At 38.0% G+C, this 24,914-nt stretch overlaps 1 protein-coding gene and 1 pseudogene across 2 annotated transcripts in view; one reads left to right on the forward strand and one right to left on the reverse strand.

Annotated features, from left to right (window-relative positions):
• LOC129083219 (zinc finger protein 14 homolog) overlaps positions 1-22,155 on the reverse strand; it is a 35,925-nt gene extending 13,770 nt beyond the window's left edge. Inside the window, exons 1-4 of one of the 2 annotated variants that reach the window (XM_054589083.1) lie at positions 22,115-22,155; positions 16,426-16,498; positions 13,155-13,281; positions 11,745-11,819 (exon numbers count right to left, since the gene is read on the reverse strand). In XM_054589083.1, coding sequence (XP_054445058.1) covers positions 11,745-11,819; positions 13,155-13,281; positions 16,426-16,434 — 211 coding nt within the window. In that variant the 5' untranslated portion in view covers positions 16,435-16,498; positions 22,115-22,155. The remainder of the gene's footprint in view (positions 1-11,744; positions 11,820-13,154; positions 13,282-16,425; positions 16,499-22,114) is intronic. The other variant, XM_054589082.1, reaches the window with a different exon arrangement.
• On the forward strand, positions 4,244-5,562 carry LOC129083005 (calponin-2-like; annotated as a pseudogene).
• Positions 22,156-24,914: the final 2,759 nt, after the last annotated feature.

Consider the following 24,914-nt stretch of genomic DNA (forward strand, 5'->3'; position numbering starts at 1 on the left):
CAAACTAAACCTATTTTAGTATATTTCTTGGCTATTTCTATTTTTTTTTTAAACCTTTAAATGACTTTTTGGTATTCTTTATCCATTATTGATTAAAGGTTTGTAGAACTTTTTTCCCTAAAAAAAGAAATTAAAAAAATAAATAAAAACCCTATTAACCATGTTTTAGATGTGTTGCAAATACTTTTCTATTCTGTTCCTTGTCCTTTAACTTTTTTTATATGTATATTACTATATGGTTAAATGTTTAATATAATCATATTGTCAATATTTACTTTATAGCTTCTGGGGTTGAAAATTTTACTTCAGGTCATGAAAAATATTAGTTCTATATTCTTCTAAAACTCCTTAGATTCTACATATTTATTTTTAACTCACCTGAATATTTCTTGTATAATGTGTGACATAGGGCTCTATATTTGTTTTATTTCAAGGAATAGTGGTCCATGGACCTTATTTGTTGAATGAACCTTATTTTACCCATTATTTGAAATACAAACTTAATCAAACATATATTAATCAGATACATACGCTTGTCTCTAGAGTGCTGGTGTCATGTTGGTTTAATTGCTGAGACTTTATAGTAGTTTTAATTTTTTAAGATATTTTATAGTTAACTTTGACATTTAAAAATAAATAAAATCAATCTGCATTTAAGAAGGAAAGAATGAGAGAGAGATGGAACTCCTACCTTTTGCGACAACATGGGTGGAACTGGAGAATATTGAGCCAAGTGAAATAAGCCAGTTGACGAAAGACTATTACCATGTGATCTCCCCCGTAAGTGGACTCTATTCAACAAAATAAACTAATGAACAAAATAAACCACAGGCACAGAAACATGGAGCAGACTGAAAGTGACCAGAGGGGAGGGGCAAAGAGGACAATGGTGGAAAGAAGGGGAAGGGACTAGACAAAGAACATGTATGAATGATCCATGGACATGGACAATGAAATGGGAATTGAGTGTGGGAGTGGGGGGTGGGGTGAGATGGGTGGAAAGGGTAAAGGGGGAAAAATTGAGACAACTGTAATAGAATAAACATGATTTATAAATTAAAACAAAAGAAAAAAGTAAAACTGATAAGACATTAAAGTCAAAAAACATAAATAAATAAAATAAAAAAAGAAAGAAAGAATAATGAAGGAGAACTTCCTCAATCTGGAGAAGGAAATAGACTTCCAGTAGATCCAGGAAGCTCAGAGAGTCCCAAAGAAGTTGGACCCAAGGAAGTACACACTAAGGCACATCATTACAGTACCCAAGATTAAAGATAAGGAAAGAATCTGAAAAGCAGCAAGAGAAAAGGAGACAGTTACTTACAAAGGACTCCCCATAAGACTATCAGCTGTTTTCTCAAAAGAAATCTTATAGGCAAGAAGGAGCTGGAAAGAAATATTCAATCCACGGAGCCACACCAGCCAGGGCTTGGAAAGAAATATTCAAAGTCATGAAAGGCAAGGACCTACGACCAAGATTACTCTATCCAGCAAAGCTATCAGTTAGAATGGAAGGGCAGAAAAAGTGCTTCCCGGATAAGGTCAAGTTTGAGTTCATCATCACCAAGCCCTTATTATATGAAATGTTAAAGGGACTTATCTAAGAAAAAGAAAAAGATCAAAAACTATGTACAGTAATACAGAGGGGAGGAGGACGGGTAAGAATGGGGAAAAGGGACAGGGAATAAGCAGCATAAATAGTAGGTACAAATTAGGCAGGGGGAGGTTAAGAATAGTATAGGAAATAGAGAAGCCAAAGAACTTATATGTACAACACATGGACATGAATTAAGGGGTTGGGGAATGCTAGGGGATGGGGCAGTGCAGGGTAAAGGGGAATAAAGGCGAGAAAAATATGGGACAACTGTAGAAGCATAATCAATAAAATATATATCTAAAAAATACCGATGGTACATCTATACAATGGAATATACACAGCAGAAAAGAAGAGTGAGCTATTACCCTTCACGACAGAATGGATTGAACTGTAGAGCATTATGCTAAGCGAAATAAGCCAGGGGGTGAAAGACAAATACCATATGATCTTGCCTATAAGTGGAACCTAATCATCAAAACAAACAAGCAAGAAAAATATAACCAGAAACACTGAAAGAAAAAACAAACTGATAGTAAGGAGAGGGGTAGTGGGATGGGGGGAGAGGGGTGGTGGGATAGGGGTAAAGGGGAAAAGAAAGGAAAGGGTCAAATGAAGGAACATGTATAAAGGACCCATGGACAAAGCCAAAGTGGGATGGATTGAGGGTGGAAGGTGGGGAAAGTGGTGGTGGGAAAATGGAGCCAAATGTATTTGAATAATAAAAATATTTTAAAAATTAAAAAAAAAAAAAAGAAAAAGAACTAAACAAAATGGAGAAAATGCATCTGATGCATACTTCAAAACACTGGTTATCAGATGCTTATTTCAAAACACTGGTTACCAGGATACTCCAGAACTCACTGGGTACTTCAACAGCATAAAAAAGACCCAGGAAGAAATGAAGATTGCATTAGGTGAAATAAGGAATAATGTACAGAAAACCAACAGTGTAGGGAATGGAGCCAAGAACAAAATCAATGATGTGAAACACAAGGAAGGAAAAAGCGCTGAATCAAAACAGCTGAACAAAAAAAAGAATAAAAAACAAAACGAAACGAAACAAAAATGAGTATTGGCTTACGAACTTCTGGGTCATCTTTAAACATACCAATTCCAAATCATAGGGGTGCTAGAAGGAGAAGAGGAAGAGAAAGAATTTGAAAACTTACTAAAACTTATTTGAAAAAAAATAATGAAAGAAAACTTCCTTAATCTGGTAAAGAAAATAGACATACAAGTCCAGAAAGCACAGAGAGTCCCAAACAAGATGGACCCAAACAGGACCACACCAAGATGCATCATAATTAAAATGTCAAAGGATAAACATAAAGAGAGAATCTGAAAGGAGCAAGATAAAAACAGATAGTTACCTACAAAGGAGTTCCCATAGGACTCAGGTTTCTTGAAAGAAACTGCAAGCTAGAAGGGACTGGCAAGAAGTATTCAAAGTGATGAAAAGCAATGACCTAAAATCTAGATTACTATATCAGCAAAGCTATCATTCAGAATTGAAGGGCAGATAAAGTTCTTCCCAAAGTAAAGCTAAAGAACTTCATTCTCGCCGAACCATTATCATAGGAAATGCTAAAGGGAATGATATAAGAAAAAGAAGATGAAAAGAATGTACATTAAATTGGCAATAAATTCACAACTATCAATAATTGAATCCAAATAAGAAACTAAGCAAACAGGCAGAACAGGAACAGAATCATAGATATGGAAATCATTTGGAGGGTTATCAGTTGGGATGGGAAGAGGGAGAATGAGGGAAAAGGTGCAGGGATTAAGAAGCACAAATCAGTAGGTGCATAAGACAGGGGGATATTAAGAACAGTGTGGGTAATGGAGTAGCCAAAGAGCTTATATGCATGACCCATGGACATGAACTAATGCGGGATGTTGCCAGAGGGAATTGGGGGGGGGGGGGTACTGGGCGGTGGGGACAAAAGGGGAAAAACTGGGACAACTGTAATAGCATCATCAATAAAATGTATTTGAAAAAAAAAGAAAAAAGAATTTTAAAAAAATGAAGATAGTTCCAGGAACCTTTGGGATAACATGAAGTATAACAACAACTGCATCATAGAGATATAAGAAGAAGAGAGAGAGCAAGGCATCAAGAACCTGTTTGAAGAAATAATAACTGAAAACTTCCCTAACTTGGTGAATGAAAAACACACCCAAAGCCAGGAAGCACAGAGAGTCCCAAACAAGATTAACCCAAAGAGGCCCATACCAAGACATATCATAATCTAAATGAAAACGGTTAAAGACAGATCCTTAAAGACAGGAAGAGAAAGACAGCTAGTTACCTACAAGGGAGCTCCCATAAACCTGTCAGCTGATATCTCAACAGAAACAATTCAGGCAAGAAGTATTCAAAATGTTGAAAGCTAAGAATATGCAACCAAGAATATTATACCCAGCAAGGCTATCATTTAAATTTGAAGGCCAAATGAAGAGCTTCCCAAACCAAAAACAAAACAAAACAAAAACCAAAAAAAAAACAAAAAACCCCAAAACAAAAATAAACAAAAAAACTAAAAAACTAAAGTTCATTACCACCAAGCCAGTATTAGAAGAAAGTATGAAGGGTCTTCTTTAAGAAGAAGAAATAAATAAAATTCAGAGAAACATTGTTATAAAGAATAAATGGTGGCAAATGTACCCCACCATTGCATCTGTCAGGTCATCTTTCTCACTTTAGCTGCCACTGCCAGCATGAGCTCCACACAGTTCAAGAAGGGGCCCATGTACAGGCCTTCTGCCAAGATCAGAACTGGTCTCTGTCCAAATATGACCCTCAGAAGGAGGCAGAACTCTGCAGCTGGATTGAGGGACTCTCAGTTCTGTCTCTCAGTTCTGACTTCTAGAAGGGTCTAAAGGATGGAATTATCCCATGCATACTCATGAATAAGCTGCAGCCAGGTTCAGTCCCAAGATCAACCAGTCCATGCAAAACTGTCACCAGCTAGAAAACCTCTCCAAATTCATCAAGGCCAGTCCATGCAAAACTGTCACCAGCTAGAAAACCTCTCCAAATTCATCAAGGTCATAGTCAGTTATGGCATAAACTCTGTGGACCCATTTGAAGCCAATGACCTATTTGAGTGTGGAAACATGACACAGATGCAGGGTATCTTCTTGCTCTAGCAGGAGAGGCCAAGAAAAGGGGATTGCACAGCCACATGAACATTGGCATCAAGTACCCAGAAAAGCAGGAGTGGAACTTTGATGAGGCCACATTGAAGGCGGGCCAGCGAATCAGTAACTAACAAGAGGGACAGCCAGTCAGGTATGATAGCATATGGCTTGAGAAGGGACCTGTATGACCCTAAGAACCATGTCCTGCCAGCCATGAACCACTCATCCATCAGCCTGCAGATGGGCACCAACAGTATTCCAGCCAGGTGGGCATGATGGCACCCAGGATCTGGAAAAACATCTATGACACCAAGCTAGGGACCCACAAGTGTGACAACTCCTCCATGTCTCTGCAGATGGGCTAAACACACGGCACTAACCGAAATGGCCAGGTCTTTGGCCTGGGCAAGAGGATATATGACCCCAAGTACTGCCCAAAAGACCCCGTGGCCAATGGGGCTCCAGGGTCAGCTGGCAACTACCCAAACCATGGGAAGGCTCCAGAGTACCCCCAGAACTTACCAAGGCTAATGAGGCCCCCCTTCACAGGGTCTATTCCCACATCATCACCCCATTTGGGATTTGGGGTTTTTCTGTTTTTATCTTGTTTTCCTGTGTTCAACAGCTTCCAGCTGAGGGTCTGTGAAGGCCAGATCCAGATGCATGTTGGGTGGGAGTCCATGCTAGGGCACACTGAAGTAGAAAATTCCCCAGCAGGCTTTGGGACAAGCTGTCAGGGAAAGAAGAAACCTGTACAACAAGGGAAACTGGGCCCAAATAGATTCCAGTTTCTTATGTTCTTCATCCCTTATCTCTGCTGACTAGTTTGTGGTTTCTGTACCCACAAATTTCAGGCAGCTTTAACAAAAGTAATTTTTTGGACTGAAAGGGGTAGGGAGAATGGAAGGAGGTGCTGGGAAGGAAGTCCCCTGGGATACGGCCAGGCCAAAGTCCCCAGATATTTTAGGTACCATAAGAGACTGGATTTCCTCAGGACCCTCCCAGGGACCCAGTGAGAAAACTGAGGCCCTAAAAGAATAATGGAGTTCTGAGTGGTTGAGGCAAAGCCAGACCCACTTCTTTACTTGTTCCTTCTCCCCAACCAACTACCACACAGGGAACCCCATCAGGAGGCCCTCCTTAAGACAAGCCTCACCCAGGACCCCGGGACCAAGAGGTAATATAGACCAAATGCAATAAAAACCTATTTTAGAAAAAAAAGAGAATAAAATGACAATAAATATGTACCTATAAATAATCACGTTAAGTGTAAATGGCTTAAATGCTCCAGTCAAAAGACATAAAGTAGCTTCATGGATAAGAAAACAAGACCCATATAACATGCTGTCTACAAGAGACCTACCTCAAAAAAAAAAAAAAAGATACATACAGGCTAAAAGTATAAGGACGGAAAAAGAGATTTCATGAAAATAAAAAAAAAGCTGAGTATCAATACTTATGTCAGACAAAATAGACTTTAAAACAAAGACAATAATAATAGACAAAGAAGGACATTACATAATGTTAAAAGGAGCAATCCAATAAGGGGATATAACCCTTGTAAATATTTATGCACATAATATAGAACAACCTAAATATTTAAAGCAAATCTTGATGGACGTAAAGGGAGAGACTGAAAGAAATACAGTCACAGCAGGCAATTTTAACACCCCATTGACATCAATGGATAGATCTTCCAGACATAAAGTCAACAAAGAAACAGTGGCCCCCCAAAAAAGCTTAAGGAGTTTATCATCACCAAACCAGTATTATATGAAATGTTAAAGGGTCTTCTTTAAGAAGATGAAGAAAATAAAATATATGTACAATAAAATAGCAATAAATACATATACATCAACAACTGATTCTACAAAACAAACAAGCAGAACAGAAACAGAATGTTTTGATAGTTGCCAGATGGGATGGGGGTCAGGAGGATGGATGAAAATGGGTTTAAGAATTTGCAGTTACAAACTGGTAGTTACAGAACAGTCATGAGGGTGTAAAGTACAGCACAGGGAATAGAGCAGCCAAAAGCATATGCAGGACCCATGGACATGGACAATGGTGTGGGGATTGCCCAAAGGTATGGGGATTGCCCAAAGGAGTGGGGTTGGCTGGGTGGAAGGGAATAAAGGGGGAAAATTTAGAACAACTGTAATAGCATACACAACAAAGTATAATTAAAAATAAAAATAAATGGAGAGTCATTCTATGTTAAAAAATAAACCAACAACCCACTGAAAAGAACAAATTCATCAATGATACATCCATTAATATCCAAAATTTATAAAGAACTTATATAACTCAACACACACAAAAAAACCCCAAATAATCCAACTGAAAAATGGGTAAAGGGCCTGAACAGACATTTCTCCAAAGAGGACATACAGATGGCCAATCTACTTATGAAGGTGCTCATTGTCACTAATCATCAGGGAAATGCAAATTAAAACCACAATGAGACATCACGGCATACCTGCCATAACAGCTATCATCTATAAATCAACAAATGATAACTGTTAGTGAGGATGTGGAGAAAAGGGAACACTTGTGTACTCTTGGTGGGAATGCAGACTGGTGCAGCCTCTGTGGAAAACAGTATGGAGTTTCCTCAAAAAATTAAAAATGGAACTGCATTATACCCAGTGATTCTGCTTTTGGCAATATATCTGAAGAAACCTGAAATGCTAATTCTAAAGAATATATATGCATCCCTATGTTGACAGCAGCATTATTTACAATAGCCAAGATTTGGAAGCATCCCAAAGTCCTCATCAGTACATCAGTGGGAAAAAAAAACAACTGTGGGACATTACGCAATGCAATACTACTCACCTGTAAAAAAGGAGAAAATCTACGTTTTGCAATAGCATAAATGGACCTGGAGAACATTATGCTAAGAGAAATAAGCCAGTCAGAAAAAGACAAATACCATATGATTTCACTTATATATGGAATCTAATAAAACAAACAAAATAGAAACAGAGTCACAGACACAGAGAACAGAGTGATAGCTCCCATTAGGGAGGGTGACTGGAGGGCTGGGTGAAAAGGTGTTGCGATTAAGCAAAAAACCCCCCACAAAAACTCAGAGACACAGACAACAGTATGGGATTACTAGAGGGAAAGGAGGGGGAGGTGAAAAAGGCAAAGGGGGTATAGATAATGACAGAATTGACTTGACTTTGGATGGTGAACACACAATACAATATACAGATGATGTTATTATAGAATTGTACACCTGAAACATATATAATTGTATTAAGCAATGTCTCCCCAGTAAATTCAATAAATTTTTTTAAATGGACACAAAATAAAGATAATTTCAAATAAAACCTAAGAGAACTCATTGTTATCAGGCACAATAAAAGAAATAATAAAAGACCTTCTTCAAGCACGGAGAAAATTATTCTAAATAGAAGCATTGCAAGGCATAAAAGAATAAGGAGAAAAGGTAAAAAAATAGGTCCTTTTAAATAAATATTGACTGTAATGTAAATTAATGCTATGTGGAGATTAAAATGTATACAGGATTAAGATACATGACAATAGCACAAAAAGGGGATAACACATAAAGGAAATTAAAATTTTTTTAGGACAGCTATAATATTAGGAAAGATATAATGGAACAATGTACTAAGTAAAGAAGGCATGTGTTAATCTCTTAGGGCAACCACAAGAAGAAAAATAAAAGTCTGTATAACTACATATTAAAAAGACAAAAACTGAAAGAAAAATATTTGATTAATCCAAAAAAGGCAGGAAAGAAAAGAAAAAAGAAAATATTGAACAAATAAAAAAAATAAGATGGTAAATTTAAGCCCAAATATATAAGAAAATTATTTTAATGTAGATAGATAAAATACATCAATTAAAAGACAAAGATGTGCCTTATCCACATTTGAGGGAGGCTGAGTGAGGAGTCCAATCTGGGTAAAGTGGGCATCCACTTATGGGTCAGCATAATGCCTGTTGTTGGAGTCCAAATGAGGTAGGAGAGTATAAACGCAGAGGAGCAGTCCAGTATGTACTGAGCAAACCTACCATGAATCTAACATATCTCTACCACCTATGACTAATGAAACAGGGTGCTGAGGTAGAGGTCCTCCCCAAAATCCCAAAGCCCACACAGCTATTGCTTGAGGGATGAGGAAAGCAGAGCAGGGCCACTGAAAGCTACTTTGTGGATCTGAAGAACTAAGCCAGTGTTTTAGTAGTGTTAAAAGCTGTGCCTGCTCTGAACCACAGAGATGGGTGTGACTCTAACTCTTGATGCGATGTATTTGGAGGAGCTTCCAATGCCTGCATAAGTGGCCTCGCTAGTGGCTTGGAGGTGGCTCCTACATCCTGGGACCACACTTGCCTGGACTAACGATGGCAGCTGAGAAAGGCAGAAGAAACCAGACTACTGGCAGGTGCAACCTAGTGTGGGAGGAGTTGGAAATGGGGTTACAGAGGAAGATTTATGCCAGGATTTAAACCCAGGGGCAGTAGCTACACTGGGGCTTAACCATATGGTTTGGGAGTAGAGAGGGGGCTTGCTCTTGACCATGCAGCTCTGGGAAAGGAGAAGCCTCTTGACCATGTAGCAGCAGTGCAGGGTCTTGGCCATGCAGTTTGAAAGAACACAGAAGGGTTCCTACTGGCCCACCATGAGGAAGTGCCATGCGGTTTTGGATTAAGAACAGGAGCCTAGCTGAGCGACGAACTTCTGTTTTCTCTTCCTGAGATATGGTACCCTGACTGGCCTGGTTTGGCAAGGGGAGGCAGGACTGTGTGGGTGTTTGTGGGTGTTTTTAAAGGGAATTTGGGATTTAATGGTGACATTCTGCCATTATTCTGAATCTGTATAATTTTTGAATACATAGTTCCTTTCCTTTTTACCAAACTCTGGCATTGTGAGCTACAGTTTTTATTGGTGGTGGGAAAAACCCCCCCACAGTAATAGAATCCAGTGAGGAATGGTTTCTGTAACCTACCATTCTAATCAAAACCACTATCATCTCCCATCACCATAAATGAAATAGGCTCCTAATTGGTTTTCTTACTGCTCACTTGCCCCTACTCAATCTGTTCTCCAATGTAATAATTATAAGACAAATCAACTCATGTCATTCCTCTTCTCAAAACTCTCCAACGGATTTCTATCCCATTTATAAGTCCCATTCCTTCCCCTATAATATACACACCTTTACATTTCTGCAGAAGCCTGACTTTCTGACTTCATCTTGTTATTCTACTTTTCACTTACCTTTTGAACAATCATCCTAATCATCCTGGCCTTCTTTCTGTTCCTCAAACGTACAAAGTCTCCAATCTAAGGCCTTGGCATTTGCTGTTCTCTCTATCAGGACTGCTCTTGCTCTAGATATTCATATGGCCTTAGCTCTTTTTTCATGTCACCATTCATATATCACCTGGTCAAAAAGCCAATTTCTATTCCCTTGTCTTCTCACTTTTTTTTGATGAAGCTCAATATCTTTATAGCAACAATGAATTTTCCATTTCATATTAATACATAATGGTGATAATATAATGTTTTTATGAGACTTTTTTAAAACTGCAGGTTGTTGACATACTGTTAGTTGACAGAGATTAAGTGACATAAATATTATATTATTATAATCTCACTTTTCTTATTAATACTTGTCACTACCTAATAATATTTATTCACTTACTAGTTTCCTTATTCCTATTAAAATGTAAGCAACATGACTCCTGGGACCTATCACTCTTGTTCACTATTGTTCCACTAGTGTCTATAGTACAATGCCTGGTTCAGAGAGAGCACTCAAGTATTTGGTGAATAAATAATAGCTATATGTTTAGGCAATGAAAGACATAAATCAAATAATCAAAACAGAAGCTGGAAAGAAACTGGATCATATATAGATACTGCTATAGACTGAATTGTATCCTCCCCCAAAATTCACACATCGAAACCCTAACCCCCAATGTGACTATAGTGGCAGACAGTACTCTTACAATGTAATTAAGGTTAAATAAAATCATAAGAATAAACTCCTAATCAGATATAACTGGAGGTCTTATAATAGGAAGAGAGAATTACACTGATTAATTTTTTAATATTAAACCAAGCTTGCATTTCTGGGATAAACCATACTTGATCATTATTTTTATATCTGCTGAATATGATTTGGTAATATTTTGTTAAAATTTCTATATGTATGTTCATAAAGGATATGGGTTTGTGATTTTCTTTTTTTTGGCAATATCTTTGTACAAGAGTTAAGTGGTCTCATAAAATGAGTTGGAAGTTGTTTTTCTTTTTCTACAGAAACGTGTGTAATACTGCTTTAATTTCTTAAATATTTAATAGAATTCACTAGTGAAACTGTCAGGCCCTGGCATTTTCTTTGTGTAAATATTTTTAATAATTAATTAAATTACTTTAATAGATAAAGTTTTTCATATTTTCTCTTTATCTTGTGTCAGGTCTAGTAAGTTACATTTTTCAAGGAATTTTTCAATTTCGCTTAAGTTTGTTAAACTTACTAGCATAAAGTTATTCACAGTATTTTCTTATTATCCTTTTAATGGCTATAGGATTTGAACTGAAAACCTCTCTTCCATTCCTGACAGTAATTTATGTTGTCTTTTCCTCTTGATTAGTCAAGCTCACTGTTTAACAACTTTGTTGATCTTTTTAAGAAATGAACTTAGGCTTTATTAATTTTCTCTACTTCTTTTTCTATTTTGTTGATTTCAGCTTTTATATTTATTATTTTTCCTACTACTAATAGCTCTTCTCTTTGACATGGGAGAGAAATATGAGAGACAGGAAAAAGAGAGGTAGGTATAACAAAGTTTCTTTGTTAGTCTAGTCTCAAAAGATTTTTATTTGGATCTGAGGTCTCACATAGGTCATGGGCTTTTGAAGAGAGATACTCAAAAACAAGTTAAGGTCGTGCCTTTAGCCAAACCGGCTTGGCTATTACCTACAGTAATGAGTTCCCCATACTTGCTAAGCCTCACTCACCAAGGTGGTATCTTCTTGTCCTTTCCCTCACAATCATTCCTGGCTCCTTTCCTTCATCCAATAATGTAATCACATCTAGTTTAGAAATGAAGAGTCCTGCTTAATAGATAAATGTGACATGAAGTTGTGAGCCTAAATGTCCTTAGATTCAGATATGGTTAAATATATAATTCACTCTAGACCAAAATGGTATTTTATCAAGTCTAAAAGCAAAGAAATGCAAGAAGTTGAAGAACATTTACATTAAGATAACTTCAGGACCACAAGAATAGACACCAGATAGTTAAGAATAGGCCTAACATGATTTAAACTCACACAAGCTCTCCTGAGAGGCAGTCTTGTGCAGTGGTTGAGTAACAAAATCTGGATTCAGACTGCCTGGATTCAAATACTACTTTTGCTGCTGTGTTATCTTTGTACCTAAGTTTTCTCAACAGAAATGAGAATAAAAATAGTATATTTCTCATAGAGTTGTTGTGAGAGTTAACTAATGATAGACAATGTTTAGAATAGACAATGTTTAGAATAGTTATATATGTACATATACACAAAATATGTGTGTATTAGGTATTAACTTTTGCTAAGAGGCGAGTAAGAGGCTTCCTGTGACATTCTCACATCCTTTTCAGAATATTCATTCAATGTTACAAGGAAAAGCCCTTAGATTTTTAACTTTCAACTACAAAGTAGGTAGAATTAAATGTCTGTTACAGAAAACAGAATGCATGTAAATATTTAATCAAGCTTTAAATGAACTTTGTGGATCCATTCCGTAATATGAACATTGCATAGGCTTTGATTTTTAGAGCAACTCAGGACCCCTTTCTCTAGGTGTTCTCCTCACAAGTGGATTAGAAATGAGAGGTAGCCCTGACTGTGTGGCTCAGTGGACTGAGCATTGGCCTGCAAACCAAAAGATCGCTGATTGGATTCCCAGTCTGGGCACATGCCTGGGTTGCCAGCCAGATCCTCAGCTGGTAGCATGTGAGTGGCAGCCAGTTGATGTTTCTCTCACACATTGATGTTTCTACCTCTCTTTCTCCCTCCCTTCCTCTCTCTCTAAAAATAAATAAAATATTTTTAAAAAATGAGTGTTAAGCATCTACATTAATTTTGAGCTCAAATACAATGTGAAATCTGGTTTCTTGGACAATGTTTCTGTTGTAAGCAACCCAGAATTCAAATACATCCCCTTGGATATTAAAGAAACAAGGAAAGTACAAAGTCTGAAGAAAATCTGAAGGATCTAGCAGGACGGGAGTGATGAAGTATTAAATGGAGGGGCCTGTTTCCAACTTAAGAAAGCTTGAACCATTCTTTGGAACAGAGAGACAAAATTTATCTAGTTTCTCAAAGCATCGTTCTGAAATTGACACTAGAGAATGCCAGTATAATTTGGAATAAACTTACCTAGTGAAATAAAGTTGCTGTAATTTTCCCACATCACATTCCTATATAAGTCCCTCTGGGCTGAGTCCAGAAATTCCCACTCTTCCTGTGAGAAGTCGATGGCTACATCCCTGAATGTCACTGAATCCTGGGGGAAGAAAACTCATGTATTATTTGTGAAAATGAATGAATTTTTAAAATGGAAAGATAGAAGATCAAGGATTGCACTGCAGAGAATGAGCCATGTAGCAGCAAATAAGGCAGAGCTGAAAACTTATGACACGCATAGGATAGAAAATTAGTATTCCTGAAGCAGAGTACTACATCTTTTGAATAGCCCTGTGGCTGTAGATAAGGTTAAATTTTAACCACATATATCTGGAAATAAATAAAATGACCCAAAAAAGTCCCAACGAAATGAAACAGTGCACACAGCCTTCTGTAAGCTGTATTGCCACCACAAATTCTAAAAAAATACGAGGTCTTCTACTTTCTTTTTCTTTGAATAATCACAAAAAAATATTGATAACAATTTCTCCTGAATATATTAGAAAATCTCTAAGAACACAGACTCAAGGTCATCATAAAATCAGATTTTATATAATCATTTTCCCTGTTATGACCAATTAATTTTTTAGTAACCTTTCAAAAATTTGTTACATGGTAGTCCACATTTTAAATAAATGAGATTCAATCTTTTTTCTCTGTTTAGCTGTTTTAATTCAACAGAATTTCAAAAGTCTTCCTCAAATTTCACAGTCTATATTATCTAATACTCATCTATGCAACTGGATGACTTTATCTTACTCTTTATCATCCATTATCCCTCATTGACCACTTTTCCTCATTCTTGGATTAGAGGATACTGAATTATGAAGATATCACTCTGGACCGGTGGTTTTCAATAAGGAGTGATTTCATTTCCCAGAAGACACCTGGCCATGTCTGGAGAAAATTTTGATTGTCACAAGTTGGGGGAGGAGGTTTAAGTGTTACAGGCATCTCATTGGTAGAGACCAGGGATAGCTTTAGATATCCTACAATGCAGACGACAGTCCCCCAGAATAAAAGGTTCTCTTGCTCAAAATATGAAAAGTTCCAAGGTTGACAAATCCTGCTCTAGATCAGCACATCCCATAAAATTACACAGTGATTCTTGAGCTTTCTATTTGCAGTCCTATTCTGATCACCTCCTATTCATCCACTGGAAAAGAGGGGAATCCCTTGCCCTAGATAGCATGAGATGACTGAATACCTAACAACAGGAAGATGAGACTGCCAGTAGTTTATTAGTCACAGACTCACAGCCCAGGGAAGGAGGACACCAAATGTCATGTAGGGCCACACAGGGGTTACACTCAGGAATAAAGTGACTAAGCAAAGTCTGTTGAGAGATGGTAAAAAGAGGATGAGGTGTTCCTTGGTTCCTGCAGAAAGGTAATTGGTAAAACCCATATATTAAGGACCAGGAGGGGCGCTGATGGGGCTGATAGGGGAACTAGCCCAGTAGAGAGTTCTTTCTGCTGGATGGCAGACAATATTGGGTGAGAGCAGGAGAACTCGTGGTTAAGCCTTTAGAGACTTTAAACAAAGATATCAAGGCAGTGCAATCATAAAAGCCTCACATAACATAAGATCTCAACACATACAGAAACTGAGACCAGCCAGTGCAAACCTCATTTTATGTACTGAGGAGACTGAGGTCCGTGGAGAAGTTTGGAGTTTTCCCTATAACAGTCAAATAGGATCAAATTCTCTTTCATCAAAACATAGATTTTCAAGGAAAGTTCAAAACTGAAATCTCCTGCTTAATATCAATAATCCATTTTAACATACATTATTGACTAAATATCTATTTTCCCATCATTTTAAATTAAATAATTAGATTGCATTACACATCAATTTCAACCCGTCAACTACTTTTCTATATCCTCTCAGTACAAAATTATAGTACATAGGGGTCAGTGCACAGGTACTTTGCCTTTAGTATCTTCACTGTCTTTTTTAACGGAACTCATTTTCCTCACTTGATTTGTTTCTTTCTCCATAGCTTTCTTCACAACTTTTACAAATTTTTAGGAACTCATTTTATACTAAGCAAAAACAAAAGCTGCATGTAAAATACACTATTTTTTTTTCAAAGATTGTATTTACTTATTTTTAGAGAGGGGAAGAGAGGAAGAAAGAGAGGGAGAGAAACACCGATCACCAATGTGTGGTTGCATCTCGTGTGCCCCCTACTGAAGACCTGACCTGCAACCCAGGAGTGTGCCCTGCACTGGGAATCGAACCGGCAACCCTTTGGTTCACAGGCCGGCACTCAATCCACTGAGCCACACCAGCGAGGGCTGAAATACACTATTAAAATGCATTTCTTACAAGAACATTATGGCAGGAATGATTCATATTCAGTATGATGCTCTGATGTCTCCTTTATTAGTCCGCAACACCAGATATACACAGCCCCTTTAATAATATTTGCATGCATTTCAAAACATCTGCAGATGGTTCTGATAGTCCATCAATTGTATTTGGAATTAAACAAGACTCACAGCATATTGTTTTTTGTTTAAAAATGTTGCATTGAACTATACAATTTCACTTATATATAAAGTTCTAAAAATAGCAAAATTAATTTATGATATTTTACATAAAGATAGAGGTTACATTTGGATTGGGTAGGTAGGGAGTAGCTAAAAGGGGGACATCTGAAGTGCTAGTAATATTCTCTTTTTTGATCTGACGGTGGGTGGCATAAATGTACTTAATTTTTAAATATTCATTTAGTTGTACACTTATGACGTGCACTTTTCTCTATGTACACTAACAATAAAAAAATTCAAAAAACTTTTTTAAAATGTCAAATTGTATATTGGGGATATAAATTTTTCCTACATTAAACTAGACTAAAAATCATTGTACTCAGAGAAATATACTTTCTCTGAAGTTTAAGTATTACAGTCAAAAGTATGTTCATTTGTAAAGCATTAATGGCAGGGTAGGGGGTATATATTGCAGAGAATGGTTGCATTTTTTTCAAACTTTTGTTCCCTATTAGCTCTTGACAGATTTTGTAGATAAAAGATGGTCTACATAAATGGCAAGAAAAAGAGAGAGTGCATGGAGAGGATACTGGGCTATTTTTCCCCAACCTTCATGGGAATGAAAGTAGCACAGCTTCTTGGATGGAGCTCTGTTAAATAGGAAATTTCAGGATAAGAAATGAGTATTTAAGCATGACCTAGAAACTGACAATTTCTAAATATCTAAAAAGAGAGAGACATCAACTTACACGGGCCATGGTTTCAAACTGCTCAGTCCTCAAGATTTCTGTTGAAGAACTGCAAAGTCCAGATAAGCCAAATCTAGAAAAAGAGAAAGAAGACATTAAATCAGATATGCCTCAGAGCCCCCAAAATTACTTATGTTAACATTAGTTCATTTTCCTGCCACTCCTGTTTCCAAACTATTCTATACCACCATATCCACACTAATCCCATATCCACACAAACTGGTGGAGAGTTTAGGGAACTAAGTGAAGAAATCCAAGCCCTGAAGAAACCCAATGAATAATGCTGAAGTTGGTGTAGAAAAACAGAAATTTCTGCAGGAAATTTCTCCATCTGGGAATGTGGTCCCGCCATAAGATTATTCAGACGTGTTCTGAGCAGTTCCTCCTCCCTCTAGCAGAGCTTCTCGGGGCCACAAAAGGACGACATTAACCAAAGAGAACCTCCTTTGAGCCCCAGGATTCTGCCTTAACTTCCCAAACACAAAGACTAAAAACCACACAGATTAAGCCTGGAAGCTCCTGCCACTGTAAAGCTGCACTGGCCTTTCTCCAGCCAGGGCAACTCACTATCTTGTTTCCGAGTCAGGACTTCTCATACCATGACATCCGCTGCCATCATGACAACTGCAGTTAGTCAAAAACTAACAGACATTGAGAACTTTGATTTGATGAATGCATTATACACACCAATTACTGATCCTCAGCACTGTTCTGCAATGTAGTTGTCTCCCTTCAACAGGAAACTGATGCTTAGGGCTCAAATCATTTGTTCAAATTCAGTTATTAGATGCCAGCGTTTTGTTCTGTTTTGAATCCACATTTCTCTAATTAAGAAGCCATATGTCAACTTTGATTTTTGCCTCTGAAGGCTAGAATTACCAATTCACTAAGAGAAACCTAAGCAAGGGCAGTTAACTATAAAGTAGAAATAACCTTTCAAAAGATGCTAAACTTCACTACTCATTAAGGTGATGTGTATTAAAGCAATCAAAAACATCTTTTACAGTGACTGAATTGATAAGGATATTTGCAGGAGTATACTGACAGATATGGTTTATAATGAATAAAAGTTAAAAAGAATCCAATTGAAGAAATGGTTAAACAACTAAAAATCATGCAATTAAAAAGTGATGATGTTGACACAGTTTTGATGAAATAGGTGAAGGTGCTGTGTTAAGAAAAGAAAAAAAAAATGTGTGGCACTTAACTATTCTGACAGGAAAGAAAATCACACATAAGCCTAGAAGTACCAGTTACAATGTTTAGAGGCACAGCCAGAGATACTCATCACCATATTAAATACAGTGTGAGCTAAAGTACACAAATACTCCAAAGAAAAAAAAAGACTTTCCCAGTTCAAAGTTTTCTTCCTATCTTCTGTTAAACTAAGAAAAGAGCTTAGGATTCTCTAAAAACAATTTTTCCTGTGTGACTTTAACTTCAGCCTCTAATTCATGAACCAACTTTATGATTTAATTTACTCATGTATGTTGGAGTGCTATCTAAAAAGAATGGGAAAAGACCTTGACTGATGTCTTTTAAGAACTGATTGCAGTCTCCTCGCTGCGACCTTTCACATCTTCCTAACAAATGAGTTTATTTTGCTTCTGACCTAATCCTTTGGGCTGAGATACCTATGAAGGCCTACAATAGATGCTGAATCTTCTCATCCTACTAGTCTCATCTTCCATAGACCATCACTAAAATTAAAAATTTAAGGCATAGATCTTACTGTATAAAATCCATTTCTCTCCACAGAGACTTCACGGCCTCGGTATAAACTGGACATAACTCAACAGTGCTTGCTGACATCAGATTAATATGTCCTCCATTATGATGGATTACTAAGGCAGGAAGAATTTTTAATTATACATAATGATGAGACTTAGTATACTGTTGTAATTAGTAATATAGGCTTTGCTGTCAGACTTCCAGGATATAAATCTCAGCTCTGACAGTTACTAACTGTGTGATCTTTAATGTGTTACTTTTTCAGCCTTAGTTTCTTCCTATGTAAAATGGTGATAATTACAGTTCTATATCAAGGGATTGTTATGCAGATTAAGTAAGATACTACATATAAAGTGCTTAAAGTAGCAAATAAAAGTGTAATAAAGAGCAGCTATATATGAAGAATTCTATATACTCTTCTTCCCATAATTATTAAAGACAATTCTCTTTTTTCCCATTAAAAAAATGAGCTGCTCAGCCCTGTTCTTTCTTTTTTTTTAAGATTTTATTTATTTATTTTTAGAGAGAGGGGAAGGAAGGGAGACAGAGAGGGAGAGAAACATCAATGTGTGGTTGCCTCTCAAGCGTTCCCCCACTGCATACCCAGTCCACAGCCCAGGTATGTGCCCCGACTGGGGATCGAACTGGTGACCCTTTGGTTCGCAGTCTGGCACTCAGTTCACTGATCCACACCAGCCAGGGCTCAGGCCCCCTCTTTCTTATAATGCTAATTATTAAGTTTCAAAGCTGTGTGCTGACAAGCAATTTCTCCTTATTAATAACAATTTACAAAAGAGGGTTATGTGAATGGATGAAGTAAATGTGGCAAAATCCTCACAATTTTTGGACTTGGGTTTGGGTGAGAAGAAAAAATATGGAATTACAACATAATAGTAATAACTAAATCTACTGAGCACTTACATGTCTCAAGCATTAACTAAGAACTTTACACATGTTACTTCATTTATTATATGAATCCTATATGGTAGGTTCTCTCTTTACCCTCCTTTTACAGATGACAGAACTGTGGCACAAAGAGATGAAATAAATTGCCCCAAGTTCACCCAGTTCTAAGTGATAGGTTTAGGATTAGAACTCTGGTAATTTAGTTCCATAACCCATAGTATTGATACTACACTAAACTGCTTCTCTTAAAACCACATAAATACGTAGCCTGAAACAAAATCATCCTGTCAAAAACCTCAAACCAAACCTCTTCTCAAATTTCTACTAATGCTTTTGCTTCTCTTCTACTAATAATCCCTTCCCTTGTTAACATAGACCTCCATTAAAAACCCTACCAAATTAAGACTCCTTAAAAGCCTCAAAAACCGAAGACCCTGTCACTGATCACATCTTCTCCTGCTTTGACCTCAGGGCAATGGGGAAGATCATCTCCTACCTTCCCCCTACCTTCCTCTGCTTTGACCTCATCTCCCACCTTCCAGTGCTTTGACCTCAGGGCAGTGGGGAAGATCAAAGCCATACTGGACTCATACTGGATCAAAGCCCAGTATGAGTCCAACTAAACTAATCTCAACAAATCACAGCCTATAACAGTAAAGTTCTGCAGTTAGGCTTGTTTGCAGACCAAGTGTTTAGAAAGCAGTAGCTCACAGGAGAAATTAAATGATTGCCAAATGTTCATGTGAATACTCACCTGGTGTGAGAGGGGACTGGATACCTACCCACATCATCTCCATCATTCACAGGTAGGAGGGGCAAAGATCCAGGTCAATAGATAGCTCAGGTGTTAAAGCCTTACCAGCAAAAGAGTACACAATGTAGGGATGGCTGTGAATGCCGCCCAACACAAAATAGTAAATTTACTTAAAACATTGATTTTTTTTGTGTGATTATGTGTTACAATGTATTTAATTCATGGTTTAAGACAACTCTTCTAGTGTGGTCTGGAGATGCCAAATGGTTAGACAACCCTGGACTACATAGAATAAGGCTATCAAGGCAGATTTATTTGCTCAAGACAGGGAGAAAATTCTACAGGAACTATTGGAATGTGATGGATGAGAGAGAGAGGAAGGAGAGACTCTCTTGTAAAGGGCAGAGTACCAACTGAAGGATTCTGAGAAAGGCGGGATTAATTCTGGAATGTTTGTTGTCTCTGAGGTGAGAGTAGAAGACAGGATTAATTAAGGTTGAGTGCTACAATAAAGCAAGAGTAGTTTAGCAATTGAGTATTCCAGTAATAAAATAAAAATAGCAATGTGGTAAGAAAGCTACAGTCTCTCAGAGAGAAAGCCGTTATGGCATTTTACAGTTGCTGCATGACTTGAGTGAGTATGTGGCAGGCAGTTAGACAGACATAAGCAGAGCAAGGACAATGAGCCAGGTACAGAAAGTCACCATGGTGAAAGCCCCAGGTACCTAACAACAGGCAAACCTGGGAAAACAAGGACCTTACCCACAGGGTAATCTCTCATCCCCTAGAATATCACTGGTCATGCGTTTTAGACCCCTTGACCTTTCATATCACCAGTCATGTGTTTTGGACCTTCCCCTGACCTTTTCTTCCTTGACATGCTGCTGGTCATGCAGGTTAGATTCCCTTAGAGCGGGAACCAACCAGGGACCAGAGAGTAGCCCTTAAGCATTAAGCCCTCAGGACAGTGAGGCTCTGACCTGTATCAAATACATCTAGGTTGCAGCTGTGTTTCAGCTCCAGACCCAGAAAAGCAGCAAAACCAGACAAGCAACACCATAGCTGACATAGCTGACATAGCTGACATGACCCCTGCCATGGTGTGCACCAATCAGTAGAGACCACGACCTTGAAAGGACACACATGGAAAGCTGGTAAATGTTCTATGAGGACCCTCCCCTGAGACCTCCAGATGAATACCCTCAAGACAGAGGGTCCATGGCTCACTCTATGGAGCACCCCTCAGAGCTCCCCCGCCTCCATCCCCCAGCCACGTTTTCCTAGACTCTTTTCTTTCTCCTAAGCCCCAAGGGCCCTCTTCTTTTGCCTCTGTAACTTGTTTCTTGAGCCCGTTTCTTATACAGTTCACTACTTCTACCTCCAGAACTTTCTAAACAAACTTTCTTATAGTTAAAGAGTTTTGGCTCTGAAATATTTCTTAGCCAGAATTCAAGTACGAAGGTTGCTGAACCAAGGTCAGATCTAACGCCACCAGTCTAACACCTGGTGCCTTCTCCCTTCCAATGTTTCCTAATTTTTCAACTGGCTTTATCTGTCTCTTCTCTCCCATCCTGATTAATGACAGGGGTGGTTTTTCTCTTTTGAGTCCAATCTGATTTTCCCTTTTCACAAAAGCAAATATTCTCAAGCCCAGAAAAATAAAAATTACATTTCATGGAACAAAGGGAAAACAGAAACTCACTTCAAGATAGGTATGTATCTACTAACATATATCGATAGATTTTATATATATATATATATATATATATTAGATACATATCCTCCTTTCTTTCTCCTTCCCTAAAAATCAGGTTTGGGGAAGGAAACGGGAACCTGGATACAGTGAGCCTTTCTTGGCGCTCAGCCCAGGCTGGCTAACACCTATATTTTGCTCCCACCATCCACCACACACATAAGCAGATGGAAATTTGGGAGCCTGGGGTGAGGCCGACACTTCCCGGTATCAGAACGAAAGGCCAGAGTGCAAAAACTGCACTCTGACTCCGAGTTCAAGGCACTTTCCTTGGGAGGGAGTACTGCGATCTCCGTTGTTCTCAGGACTGCATCTTTTTGCAGGCGGCCTTCACTCTGGGGTTCATACATTTAACTCAAAGCCATTCTGGGCCGCTGGATTTGTGCGGTCCTGACGCGGAAGGGCAGAGGACGCATCCGGACTCCCAGAGCCCAGTTATCGTGACAAACTCCATACTGACTGCAACACCGTTCACATATATGCCAAGGCCCGCTGCCCCCTCGCCGCCCCCGTGCCCATTTCCTCAGTGTCCGCGACCAACTCACCTCTCCAGACGACACCAGCAAGGAAGCCCTTAGACAACTACGTGCAAGAGGCCTCCGGGAAACGTAGTCTTCTGTAGGGCGGGCCTGGTTCCCGCCCCCAAAGGGTTGCCGGGAGTACGCAAAGGCGGGGCTTAACGCCAGCGCTTGAAGATAGGTTAGTAAGGGAGGGGCTTAAAGGCCGTCAGGGGCTGAACTCGGTACCCTCAGAAAACTCAGGGTTCTGATTGTCGCTGAAAGGAGCCCTACCAGGGTTGATAAAGAAGTCTCAGCTCCAGCAGAAAGCTAATACACGGTTTGTGTTAGGCACACAGACCTTACACCTTAACCCAAAATTAGCCCTAAATATATAACACAAAACTACAATACTTTTAGAGAAAATCTGTGTGACCTGGGGTTTGTGAATGAGTTTTTAGATACAATGCCAAAAGTATGGTCTGTTAGAAAAAAATGTTAAACTTTACTAAAACATAAAAACTTTCTCTGTGTAAAAAAACACTGTTAAGAGAATGAAAAGACAAGCCATAGACTAAAATAAAATATTGGCAATACATAGCTATGTAATTTGAATCCAGAATATATAAAGAACTCTTAAAACTCAATAAGAAAGTAAATCATTTGAAAAAATGAGTTAAAGCTTTGAGCACACACTTTACCATAGAAAACATACAGATGACAAATAAGCATGTGAAAATATGCTCAACATCATTTGTCATTAGGGAATTACAAATTAAAATGACAATGAGGTATCACTATCTTCGTTTGGGCTGCTATAATAAATTGTCATGAACTGGGTAGTGTAAACAACATTTATTTCTAACAGTTCTGGAGGCTTCTCAACAGTTTAAGATCAAGATATTGGCAGATTCAACATCTGGTGAGAGCTTGCTTCCTGGTTTTTAGGTGGTCACTTCTTCACTTGCCTGAGGAGAGGGAGTGGGAAGCACACTCTCCTGTTTCTCCTTATAAGGGCACTAATTCCATTCATGGCAACTACTAATTAATGTGTTGTGTGTTAAAGCAACCAAAAAAAAAATCTTTTTACAGTGACTGAACTGGGAGATATAAAAGATCGAAGATGCCCTAGTCATCAGCCTAAAAGACTGAGGTAACCTTCAGGATCTAATTACTTCCCAAAGGCCCCACCTATTAATAGCATTACATTGGAGGTTAGGCTTTTAACATAGGAATTTTGTGGGGAAATAAACATTCAATTCATAACCACCCAGATATTAGAATGGCTAAAATTTTAAAACATATATAATAGCAATTGCTGTTAAGTGTACAGAGCATTAGGAATGACTTCTTATTCACTTCTGAAGAGAATGCAAAATGGTAGAGCTACTTTGGGAAATAATTTAGTGATTTCTTATAGAGCTACTAAATAGCAAGTGTTTGATCCAGCAATTAAATGGCCATTCTCAAAGAAGTCTTAACGATTTAATATGTGCAAATACACATTGCTAAGTTAAAGAAGGTAGTATGGAAAGTCTGTATGATTCCATTTATATAAAATTCTGGAAAAGGCCAACTACAGAGAAGTAAAACAGTTTACTGATTGTCAAACATTTAAGAATTTTGGAGAGTTGAATATGGTGAAGCACAGGGGAATTTTTTAGAATGGTGAAACAATTCTGTACTATATAGTGGATACATGACCATATGCATTCGTCCAGATCCATAGAACATCACAGCATGAATACTCGATCTTAATTCATATACATTTTTTAAAAAATCAATTAGGATGTTGATTCAAGAAATTCCAGGTGAAGTTCAGATAGTGACAAAAGAATATAACTATTAAAGATGTATGATAAATGTCACTGAGGAACAAGGGGGGTGGGGAGAAGCAGATAAATGTATATCAATGCTGTACTTTAATAAATGAAATTGCTTTTAATCAGTGTATGGATAGACAATTCTGAAGCCACTGTACATGTATATGGATATGAACAAATAAATAAATGGATGGCAGAAGAAACCAGGTTTCTCTGCCTTGGAATGGGAGGTTCCAGAACAGTAAGGGAGGAAGGCTAGAATGAACTGTGTGTTACTGGATTAGAGTCAGAGAAATCACAGAACTCATTTTTAGATTAATATAATACACACACACATTTATAAATAATTATAGATATGTATATGTACTTAAGTTAGTATACAAAAATATTTCTAGCTCTGTTTGCTGAGAGGGCTTATAAGCAATGAAATCCCAAAAAGAAAATGAGCAATCCCTGAGCCCAGACCTTAGTTTCTAATAACATTCTATAGTGAAAGGGACCAGAACTCTTTGGAAAAAGGGCTGAGTCTAGGGCTGGGCAGGGAATATACAATATAAGATGGGAATATGTTGTAGTACAACAAAGTAAGGGAGTGCTTAAAAAACAAAATGATGAGAGTATGCCAAAGGGAACAGGAGTCAACTGAGATGGTTCACGATGGCCAAAATTAAAGTAATTTGAGTAATAGAGAGATAGATAGATAGATGATAGATGGGTAGGTAAGATAATATTGAATTATAGTCCAAAACACTTCTGGCCAAGATGGAGGTGTAGGTAGACTCGCTTCGCTTCTTCACACAACCATAAGAAAGATAACAACCAATATATAAACAAATAACAACCAGAACTGTTAGAAAATTAAACTGTATGGAAGTCCAACAACTAAGGATTTATGGAAGAAACATTCATCCAGATAAGCAGAAGAGGTGGAGAGGAAGCTGTGTGGCATGGAGAGATGGTAGCAGGCAGTGGCGAGGCAACTGCCATGGTGGCCCTAGGAATAGGTAGCCCCACATTAATGTATG

The sequence above is a fragment of the Pteronotus mesoamericanus genome, unplaced genomic scaffold (genome assembly GCF_021234165.1).
Source record: "Pteronotus mesoamericanus isolate MK-2021 breed Mesoamerican mustached bat unplaced genomic scaffold, CSHL_Meso_final scaffold_165, whole genome shotgun sequence".
NCBI classification, from domain to species: domain Eukaryota; kingdom Metazoa; phylum Chordata; class Mammalia; order Chiroptera; family Mormoopidae; genus Pteronotus; species Pteronotus mesoamericanus.